Source organism: Glandiceps talaboti, chromosome 16 (genome assembly GCF_964340395.1).
Source record: "Glandiceps talaboti chromosome 16, keGlaTala1.1, whole genome shotgun sequence".
Taxonomy (NCBI): domain Eukaryota; kingdom Metazoa; phylum Hemichordata; class Enteropneusta; family Spengelidae; genus Glandiceps; species Glandiceps talaboti.
Window position 1 is genome coordinate 158,863 of NC_135564.1, and position 12,143 is coordinate 171,005.

General features: G+C 35.4%; 1 protein-coding gene across 2 annotated transcripts in view; it reads left to right on the forward strand.

Annotated features, from left to right (window-relative positions):
• Positions 1–4,117: 4,117 nt before the first annotated feature.
• The window catches only part of LOC144447756 (signal transducer and activator of transcription 5B-like), a 37,438-nt gene continuing 29,412 nt past the window's right edge, over positions 4,118–12,143 (forward strand). For both annotated transcript variants that reach the window (XM_078137839.1, XM_078137840.1), the window contains exons 1-6: positions 4,118–4,249; positions 6,218–6,381; positions 9,288–9,432; positions 9,791–9,880; positions 10,692–10,787; positions 11,734–11,815. In XM_078137839.1, coding sequence (XP_077993965.1) covers positions 6,254–6,381; positions 9,288–9,432; positions 9,791–9,880; positions 10,692–10,787; positions 11,734–11,815 — 541 coding nt within the window. In that variant the 5' untranslated portion in view covers positions 4,118–4,249; positions 6,218–6,253. The remainder of the gene's footprint in view (positions 4,250–6,217; positions 6,382–9,287; positions 9,433–9,790; positions 9,881–10,691; positions 10,788–11,733; positions 11,816–12,143) is intronic.

Here is a 12,143-nt window from a genome sequence, read left to right on the forward strand (position 1 = left end):
AAATTTTATCACTGTGTTAAAATCATAGGAGTTGATAATGTTCATCATTAATTGAAATGGAGACGAACCTAAACAACTAGAAATAGACTAGTATAGACTAGTTATATATAAAGAGACACATCTGAAGAAAGAAAACACTCTGAAAGACAGTAAGTAGGGTGATATGTTATTATATTTTGTAAGAGCTGAGAAAAATATGATAAGCCGCCATGAAACATTATATTGTCACATGGCATTCACTTATCAAACATTAGAACAGACGAGGGGTCAAAATATGTTCCTTGAACTTCCTTGTCTGTGGTTTACCTTGTCATCAACCCAGGTCATGTACTACTACGGAAATGTACTATTGACAGGCCAAGACAACATAAAATAAAACTGAAAATATTACAATTGCATGTGGCGTAGTACATATGTGGGTTATAGCTCTGCCTTGTTTATTCGTAACATGTGGATAGAATAACCACTACTTGAGATGAAATGTTTTTATCACAAATGCCACCCTGCAATGTCTGATAGATCATATTAACATGTCACAATTAATTATCACAATTAATTATCATATTTTTTCTGTGTGTTGTTTTCGGATACTTAGTTGATCTACCAGTGTCGTATGACACTTCCACTTGCCAGTAAGATTGTCCTCACTGTTTGTGATAATTGTGTCTTTTCAACGGTTTATTACAGCGGGTTGTGAAGACCCGGGAGAACCAGAACACGGCTTTTCATACGGGAAAAGACAACATGGTGACACTGTACAATTTGGATGTGAGAAGACATTTCACCTCTTTGGTCCTGACGTCACAATATGTAACAATGGCAAATGGTCTAATAGCATTCCAAAATGTTTAAATGATCAAGAATTTTCAGACTTATCTAAAACTTATCTGTAATCTTCAATAAGTTTATGTAACATGATAGGCATGTAATGATGTACGATACTGATGTGTGGAACATACTTTTTAAAATTTTATTTTACATTTATTAACAATTGTTATTCGTACCACTGTGTACTACAACGCACGCACACAGACAGACAGACAGACAGACAGACAGACAGACAGACAGACAGACAAACAAACAAACATAATCACACAGAGAGACAGACAAACAAACAAACAAACAAACAAACAAACAAACACAATCATACACACACAAACAATCACACACACACAAACAAACAAACAAACAAACAAACAAAGACAACCATACACACAGAGACAAACACAATCATGAACACACACACACGCACAATACACATATTGCAATGATACATATACCAGTATTTATCAGTTCTGCCACATATATATATATGGTAACTAATTTGCATTTATATTATAGTAATAATTATAAGCCTTTCGTCAATGTCTAGATCTGATGATTATTATCTGGAGACTATATAAAGTAAGCATTATGTAGCACTTGAACAGATTTGTTAATCTATATAATATATTGAAATAAAATTTTGTCAATATGTGTTTACCACAGTCGAGTCACAATATTACTATTGCCTTGATATTAGGTTATATGCCTGAGGTGCCAAGGTTATGACCGAATCCTTACACCGAGGGCGTATAATCCAATACCAAGGCTATATTAAATATTTTTATTATATGTCACCTGGAAATTCATTTTCATGAAAGGAATTTCATGTCGGGAATAGAACTGAATTCTGTACTAGAACTGCGGTTTCAAAACAGAGTCGCGTGTCAATCATTTTGGTCGCCATCATTGTGTTCGGGATAACTTCAGAACACCGAGTTCACACGCTTATGTGAACAAAATAGCAGTGCTGCCATCAAAATAGATAGATCAGGTATAAAGTTTTATCACAGGGCACCCAGGTTTAGTTAGTTATGTTTACGAGACCAAACAAACAAACAAACAAACAAAATAAATAAATAAATAAATAAATAAATAAATAAATAAATAAATAAAACAGCAAACAATAAATAAATACTGGCAAGCATCAACAAGAGAGTAATTACAAATCATTATCAACCACAAGAATTACTATATATTTTCCTTTATGCGGAATGGTCACAATTATGGGTTTGTTTGTTTGCTTCTTGAAAAGCTTGCCGTTCTCCCAAACAAATCATGCACTGCAAACAGCGTGAAAAGTCACAGAGTGCGACGATCCCATTTACATGACATTCGAAAGTTTATACGAACTGACATTGTTGCAAAGTAGTATTCTGACGCCATTTTGATGCACAGAAATGGTCGTTTTTGTTTTTGTATGTCAAAATAGTTCCAGGTTGATTTCAGTCAATATGAAAAAAAAATTCCTGGTCGATTTCGGTCAGTACCGTAATATACGGACCGCTTCGTCATCATTTTATCCATTGATAGGATGGTCCAATATACTTGACATATAATAATAGTAAATCATGTATGTATGTATGTATGTATGTATGTATGTATGTATGTATGTATGTATGTATGTATGTATGTATGTATGTATGTATGTATGTATGTATGTATGTATGTATGTATGTATGTATGTATGTATGTATGTATGTATGTGTGTGTGTGTGTGTGTGTGTGTATGTATGTATGTATGTATGTATGTATGTATGTATGTATGTATGTATGTGTGTATGTGGGTGCGTGTGCGTGAGCGTGTGCGTGTGCGTACGCGTACGTGCGCTCCCGTTATTCGGTCGGTCTGTCATGTCTGTCCACAGGGAGGCCAGGCTGTTAGTTTTGTTTACAAATACAAACAAACTGTTGCGTGTTTGTTTGTTTGTTTACTTACTTACTTGTTTGTTTGTGTTTTGTTAGTTTGTTTACTTGTTTGTTTGTATTTGTAAACGAAACTAATGGTGACGATTGCGGGGGTAGTGTTTGTTCGTTCATTGGTTTGTTGTTGTTTACTCATGTATGTATCTTCTCATTTGTCGGTTTAATTGTTTTTGTTTGTTAGTTTGGTTGGTTGTTTGTTTGTTGTGAGTGTGTGTGTTTGTTTGTTTACTTACTTACTTACTTACTTACTTACTTACTTACTTACTTACTTACTTACTTACTTACTTACTTCTTTGTTTGTTTGTTTGTTTGTTTGTGTTTTGTTTTTTGTTCACTTGTTAGTTTTGTTTGTTTCCTTTTTGTTTGTTTGTTTGTTTGTTTGTTTGAGTTTGTGTTTGTTTGTCTGTCTGTTTGTTTGTTTGTTTGTTTGTTTGTTTACTTACTTACTTACTTACTTACTTACTTACTTACCTGTTTGTTTGTTTACTTGTTTGTTTGTATTTGTAAACAAAACTAACTAACTGAGCCTGAGCTCCCTGTGGTCTGTCTAGTAATATACTTAGCGGCCTAGTTCCAAACAGGACAATGTATTATGTATTAAAAACTTCAGTACACTTTTCCACTTTTGCCACTTTTTCTTTTGGAACTAGACTAGTCTATAGTATGATGTACATAATGTCCGATGCATCGATGGTGTGTATGCGTGTACGCATGTGTGTTATTTGTCTATTTATTCAGCTTTATTTATTCACTTTTACTGAATACAAACAGCTTATTTCCGAGGGAATTGCTGAAGGTGTAAAACTACAAAAAGAAGAAGTAGTAGTAGAAGAAGAAGAAGAAGAAGAAGAAGAAGAAGAAGAAGAAGAAGAAGAAGAAGAAGAAGAAGAAGAAGAAGAAGAAGAAGAAGAAGAAGAAGAAGAAGAAGAAGAAGAAGAAGAAGAAGAAGAAGAAGAAGAAGAAGAAGAAGAAGAACAACAACAACAACAACAACAACAACAACAACAACAACAACAACAACAACAACAACAACAACAACAAACATGAAACTTCAATTCATCAGAACAAACATGACATAGGGCTATGTACTTAATAATCCCATTCATGAAAATAATGTAGTAACTTTTCTGAGAATTCTTTGGCTATTTCTGGTAATTTGAGGAAACCACCTAATTCTGAAGAAATTATGCCATTTTCCTTATAAGGAAAGCAAGTTTGCCATATACGGATGCGCACCTGGAAGCCACAGCATTTATAAGACTAAGTGCGCCATTGGTCAATATAGATAAGGAATACATTAACTGCCGAAATGGACCAATGAAACGAAGCGTTTCTGTCTGCGTAAGCGGAAATTGCGTAGGCGTATATAGGGTATTCCCCGAATTCACCTCTTCCTGGTCTGCGAAGCGTCAGTTAAGAGATTGGAACGGCTCAAAAACGTAGTCTTACTACCAGTTTCTCAAGAATTTGGTCAGATCGTGGAATTTGTTACAACAAAATTGTAAGTAGAACAGTTTTGATCGTCTTGTGCTGCGATAAACACTAACAATAACGTCATCGATAATCAGTTCATGTCTGTCTGTCTGGGCAGTTTGTTTGATATCGATAGTATGATACTGTTTGAGAGATTCGTGCCAGCCATGTGCAGCTGAGACATGATGTGGATATTAACCACTTCGTGGCTGTTATCCAGAGTTAATATTACAAATTTGTAGATCAAGATCGTTACAGTTGAACGATTTGTAAAAGTTGGGTACATGACATTGCTAATAGTAATACGTGGTTATATTTGCATATAACTTGTTGCTGAAAAGAAAGGGGAGAGAACAGCCAAGGTGGTGGAACGACTTAACCAGCGCCATGTGGTACAGTTTGCTGCCATTGTTAGTTTCCTTTTTAACCATATCTAAAGAAGCCATGGCTGTTATTAGTGAATCTACCCATTATGAGAGTTGAGGAGGATGAAACTATATATGCCACTCAAAATGATAAGGTCAAAGTACTGCATTAACAAACAACCCACACATATACGCCATGATGAATACCTGTCATACACACACTTACACACAATAGCATTACATGAACATGCAACTCTATGTGCATAATATTTTAATAGCAGCTGTGTTTTGAACAGCTGAAATGTCAATTTTAATATCCTCCTTGGAGATATTAAAGATCATAAAAGAACAAGCAAAAACTATAATGATAATACAGGGAAAGAGTAATAAAAAAAATGGCAGCCAAAGTCTCAAAGTGACACTTACAAGATAGAGAGGGTGCACTCTACAAGTATATATTAGCAGTTATAAAAATATGCTCTTGAGCATAGGGGATTTCAGTTAATAAAACAAACCCTAGTGAGGTGACATGACAGTCAACAAAACACAGTAACTAAAGTTTGCAGTAATTTTCTACAACAATCTTCACAGAATAACGTTAAGTATACATTGTTTAAAAAATTTCTTTATTCAGACTTGAAAAATAAGTGTAACCTAAGGGGGCCTTGTGGCAGTCACTTCATTCCAAAACCAATCTGTCCCAAACTAACTAATCCCATACACTCGTCTCATGTACTCATCCCATGGTCACCTTGTCCCACCGTCATCTCATGCCATCTAGATCCCAAAACTTGTCCAACAATTATACCTCAAGTATATAATAGCCTTTTTGATAAATTGTAGCAAGTTGAACTTAAAAAGACTAAAAAAACCCTTACATTTCGGGTCCAGAAATGTGTAGTCAAATGTCCCAGAGCAGTGGACCAATGGCTAAATTACCACATTTTGAAGGCAATGAAATCATGACATATTATTGTCTTGGTAATATTTTGGGATGAGTTGATAGTGGGATAGTGGGATGAGTTGATTTGGTACAAGTTAGATGTGGGACAAGTTGGATGTGGGACAGTGTGCCATCTAAGCCAATTTGACTTGCCACTGACACAATTTCTAGTGACGCACCAAAATTTGGTGTTCCCCTATCTCTTACTATGTGATGACTCACAAGAAATGCCAGTTTTTATCATTTTGACTCGGAACAACAAAATTTGGCTATTATTAGTGGCCACACTGATGTGGGACGAATTGATTTGGTACAAGTTGGCTATGGGACGAGTTGGTTTGTACAAGTTGGATGTGGGACGATTGACTAGCATCCCTTGTTACTATGAGTCAAAAGGCAAGAAGTGAAAAATTCCTACAGTCGTGAGTGTATTCCAGATGAATGAACACAAATATTTGGGAATTATGATAAAATTATACCACATAATTTATGGAAAATTGTAAAAATACAAAAAATTTCACCAATATTCTGATCACTACAAAACCAGTTATGTAAATCATGTCATGATGTAGAAAGAGCAAGTTATAAATTCCATATTTTTAGTACAACTTGGCTTGTGTGAGATCTAATGGTAGTTACATCTTTGTACAAATGCTAAACGTGTGTGTGTGTTTTCTCTTTATTGCAGTGTGGCTTTGAAGACAGTGGTCAAGCGATCACAACCATGGCTCTGTGGTCAAGAGCACAGCATCTTCAAGGAGATAACTTGAAGCAGATACAGGCTATCTATGGCGTTCATTTTCCAATTGAAATCAGGCACCATTGTGCAGATTGGATAGAGTCTCAGGGTTGGTAAGTAAAATGCCACATCATTTTGTCAATATTCCATATTTCATTTACAAATAATTTGCCATTTCACAGCTAACCATCGCAAGACAACACTAGATTTAGCGTACTGAGGACTGAAATTTTCACCATGGCTGCAATAACTCCAGGAACATTACAGTAGTGGTTAGGCATGGTTTGACTACTGGTAGTTACTAAGAAAAACTTTTACACAGAACATGAGTGGTATCTTCGCGTCTGCTGCTACAATACTCAACTAATCTGGCCCCAAAACTGTCTAAAAACAGTGCTCCTAGTAACCAAACCATGAAATTTTCTGTCTTTATACAGCCCTTATATGTAAAAGTTTGATGTGTTTTTGAACATGTCAAAGCTAACAAAAACTAGATGATTCAAGGACTTGAGCTTTAAGAAGTTACATTTAATAAAACAGATCTAGTTTGACTAAGTAGTTAACAGTCCAAGACAGATCTAGTTTGACTAAGAACAGTCCTGGAATGTCCAAAACAGATCTAGTTTGACTAAGAACAGTCCTGGAATGTCCAAAACAGATCTAGTTTGACTAAGAACAGTCCTGGAATGTCCAAAACAGATCTAGTTTGACTAAGAACAGTCCTGGACTGCCCCCAAAAAATCTAGTTTGACTAAGAACAGTCCTGGACTGCCCCCAAAAAATCTAGTTTGACTAATTAGTTAACAGTTCTGGACTGTCCAAAACAGATCTAGTTTGACTAAGCAGTTAACAGTCCAAAACAGATCCACTTTAACAAATTAGTTGTCCAAAACAGATCTAGTTTGACTAATTAGTTAACAGTCCTGGAATGTCCAAAACAGATCTAGTTTGACTAAGTAGTTAACAGTCCTGGACTGTCCAAAACAGATCTAGTTTGACTAAGCAGTTAACAGTCCAAGACAGATCTAGTTTGACAAATTAGTTGTCCAAAACAGATCTAGTTTGACTAAGAACAGTCCTGGAATGTCCAAAACAGATCTAGTTTGACTAAGCAGTTAACAGTCCAAAACAGATCTAGTTTGACTAAGAACAGTCCTGGACTGCCCCCAAAAAATCTAGTTTGACTAAGAACAGTCCTGGACTGCCCCCAAAAAATCTAGTTTTGACTAATTAGTTAACAGTTCTGGAATGTCCAAAACAGATCTAGTTTGATTAAGTAGTTAACAGTCCAAAACAGATCTAGTTTGACTAAGAACAGTCCTGAAATGTCCAAAACAGATCTAGTTTGACTAAGAACAGTCCTGGAATGTCCAAAACAGATCTAGTTTGATTAAGTAGTTAACAGTCCAAAACAGATCTAGTTTGACTAAGAACAGTCCTGGAATGTCCAAAACAGATCTAGTTTGACTAAGAACAGTCCTGGAATGTCCAAAACAGATCTAGTTTTGACTAATTAGTTAACAGTCCTGGACTGTCCAAAACAGATCTAGTTTGACTAAGCAGTTAACAGTCCAAAACAGATCCACTTTAACAAATTAGTTAACAGTCCAAAACAGATCTAGTTTAACTAAGAACAGTCCTGGAATGTCCAAAACAGATCTAGTTTGACTAAGTAGTTAACAGTCCTGGACTGTCCAAAACAGATCTAGTTTGACTAAGCAGTTAACAGTCCTGGACTGTCCAAAACAGATCTAGTTTGACTAAGTAGTTAACAGTCCTGGAATGTCCAAAACAGATCTAGTTTGACTAATTAGTTAACAGTCCTGGACTGTCCAAAACAGATCTAGTTTGACTAAGCAGTTAACAGTCCTCGAGAATTCAACCCTCCCACAGCCATCAACCTACATTACCATCTATCAGGGTTAAATGTTTGACCTGTAAAATGTGTACAAATACTACTTCCTATTACATGTGGGTGTCAGTTAGGAAGTGTGCATTCTAGAAATTAAAGATCAAAATAAAACTGCACAGTACAGTTCTTGGAAATGAATAGACTCATCATGTGACTGGAATTAATGAGGTCCACATAACATCACTCAAGTTGATGAGGTTTGAGGACAACACACAACAATTAGATACTGTAAACCTGGAAATGTTCACGTAAGGTTTATTGTCAATTATTTTGCTGGACAACAAAAAACAAAACAAAAAGTAGTGACTAAAATATCTTCTTGTACTTTAAAATCAGTCTTTTAGAACTGGTTGAGGCTGAAGACTGCAAAAAAAGTGGTGAAAATATCTGGGTTTACTCTACATAACAAACATGTGAGGAACCATAGCAAGAACATGCATGTCAGGTTCATGTGTGTCAATCTTTAACTTCATTGATTCAGATATAAATGTAATGAATAATTACATGGCCTGTAGCTAAGATTTGGGTCGTAGTGCTATTATTTCCAACACAATCTACTATAATTGTGTGTTTGAGAACCCAGTAAAATGGCTGGAGAGCTCGATAGATTTTACTTACTTACTGCCCTTACCAGAATCCCTGGTGCAACAATTGTTGCCATGACGAGGACCACAATGGAAATAAGTTTTAATTGCTTTGTTGTGTTATCCTCGGCAATACTTTTAAATGTATGTTTTTACTTTATTTTATTGCCAAATCAATTCAAATCAATTCAAATCAAATCAGACTATTTTTGTCAGCAGGACTAAACCAGTGTAAATCAATCTACCACCAATCTTATAAAGATGATGAAACAGCCAACACTCAACACTGAAGAATGTTGTCAGTATTTGAATTGTGTCCATTTATATATTCATGGTTTATTAGCATAAGTTAGCTTTTGTCCTTGAAGACAGTGTTATTTCTGTTGTCCATTTTATGAACATGAGAGTGTGAGAGTCAACCCTGAGGAATGTTGTCAGTTTTTGAGTTATATACATGGTTGTTAACGATGTCATCTTTGGTTTTTAACAACAGTGATATTTCTTTCCTCACTTCATTCTCTAGGCATAATGTAGATGTAAACAACCCAAATGATGAAGCAGAGGCCAAACGTCTGTTGGAAGGGTTACTCAACTGTATCAGTCAGAAGAGCACTGATGTTGATTTCATAACAAACATGAAATTAAATGACTTATATCTGCAAATGAAGGTAACGACATAAATCCATGTAAAAATTTCTGTGCGGTTTTATAGGGTATAGTCAAGTACAGTGGATTGCCATGCCATGAAGCTGTAACACTTACTAACAGGCCAAAATCTGACTTTATAGTACAATAAATGAGTATAAACACATCTTTAAAAAGTTTTAACGTCCAATCACATTTCACATTAAGTTGAAGTATGCTTTAAAACACAATAAAATGCAATACTTATGACCAAACACTGTCATAAGGGCTCACAAAACATTACAGAGACATACATTTACATTCATAAAACATTTATTTCTGAGTTTTAAACAACTCATTGGCATGAAAAATTTGAATGTTGTACTTTTTTTGTTTCTATAGCAACAGTATGATGCAAATCCATTTAATTTGGTCAGAATTGTGCAGCATTGTTTGGATAATGAGAGACACCTTGTTGATATGGAAGAAGGGGTAGGTTCATTCTTTCTCATCTCATTTATTGGCTCCCTCTGGTGTAGTGGTTAGACTCGAGCCTAGAATTAGCAGTCAGGACAAGGATGTTTCTGTGACCAACCCAAAGCCAGAGTGAGTGTTCTACAGACTTGATGGGTAGACTGTGTATCACTCAGTCGTGTCTCACTCACAAGACTCAGTGTCAATTTGAGGGGACTCCCGGAGTAATTATTCACATGCAACCCACAGGTGCTATATTTTGGGCCTGGGTGACTCCAGGTTGCAACTGAGATTGCGACTTAGACAACAAACTAGTTAGTAATGACTACAGAAATCAAGCTATAGGCAAGTGTATACAAAATAAAGCTATTGTTGCAACATGTTGATATAAGTGAGCATATTTTGCTGATAGCCTGATTTCCATAGTAGTAATGATAATAATGGGAGGTTGTTTTATGTAGTGTTTTTCTACCATGTGCTGCAAGCACTTTACAATGAATATTCCTGGCATGGACCAATAATAACACAATGAGCCACTTGGCCTCCTGACAAACTAATCAAGTGACCAAATCTGACATGCAATTTGTAAACATTAAAAAAACATAATTCCTTAATGTAATCATCAGATGGTGTGTTGTTTTAAATACTTGTGTAACATGTTTACTTATCAAAAACAAAACACTTCAAAATCAAGAAAAACACCAGGTCAACACAATATTGTTATGATTTACGTTTCGTTTTAACAGACACTTATACATGTAGTCAGTACTTTTGTATTTTCTATCCATATAACTTTGCTGTGTCACTTAACATTTCTTATTGTTCACAGGGTGTTCAGCAAGTGCAGTCCATGCAGGCAACTGGCCAGAACGACCTTTTCAGAGAACTAGCCACAGTATTTGATAAACTTCGCCAGATGACAACGGTTAGTATTCCTGGTCTGTTGTTAATAAATGTGGAATTATTGTCTACTTGAGAGATGTAGTGTTTCAGAAGAGTCTCCACAAATTTGAAATCTTTTTATTTATGGTTGTAGCTAATTTTGAAAGAAGCCGGTAAAATGTGAAAAGTAGGCAGTACTATCTAGGAAACAACACCCATAAATCTACCCACTGATGAAAATATACTGGTTGAAACAAGTAACATTTTAATAAAAACTTGAAAAAGTAGTTGGCAAAACATTGCAGCGTAGCCAGTTATTTTGGCTGGCTACTGCCCTTCAGTGTTAGACAACAAAAATGACAATCTCAATATATTTGACACAATGTGTATGTTTTCTTTGCGTAGAAAGTTTGTGATTATATTCTGTTCACTTAAAGACCCAATATTCATGCTCAAGTTCTCGCATTAATACTATTTTATCAATGGGAACCACTTATTCTTTGTTCTGGACCAACTCTTTGTAGTCTTGTAACAAGACCTCAGATCTGTGCTCTGAAGGTTACTGAACAAAAACTGAGGAGGACAGTACCTCTTGGGCAAGCCCGTGACAGCACCTTTGCCAATATGCTATGTGTAGTCAGTTTTAAAGTTAGCGGAATTGGCCAAGGGTCTAGGAACTAGACTATACTCTTTGTACCAGACAATTTTCACACCATAATTTTAATTCTTTAAACTCTATTTGTGTTTTATTTGTAAATCACATGGTTATTCTTTCAATCTTTTCAACGTGTACTGTTGTTTTCAGTCCAAATCTCGGGTTTTCTTGAAAAAGCCCAGGTAGATGAGAAACTTGTTTGAAATTCAGGTCATTTGTATACTTAATGATACAGATATAATTATTACATTGAAATTGTAAAATTGTACTTTTGAAAATTACAAACTTGATATGAATGAAACAGAAGTATAACTAGAATGCTTTCTGTCAACAGGAGACCGAGAGTGATTTGCAGAATATGCAACAGAAGCAAGAAATGTTTGTTTTTCAGTATCAAGAAAGTTTAAAACTTCAAAGTAAGTTGTATGAGAGATCCATATTCTCACAAACGTTAAAGTGATTACTTAGATCTTTGTGTTGTATCTCCTCAAACTATGGAAGGACAGTCAGTCGGTAACGTGTAAGGAGTGAAGAACACATGCAATTGAATAGCAGTGTAATTTCTTTTGTGTGCACTGGTTTGTTATGGTAAATGTCCAATATTGTTCTCCTTGATTTTATGGGACACTAATTGAACCATTTTGATTCTCGCAGCTGTTCTAAACATTGCAGATTTTAGTTTTAAATTTTTGTGCAGTTATTTCTTGTTTGAAATGGCAATGGCCATGGTGTAGGTATGTCAAT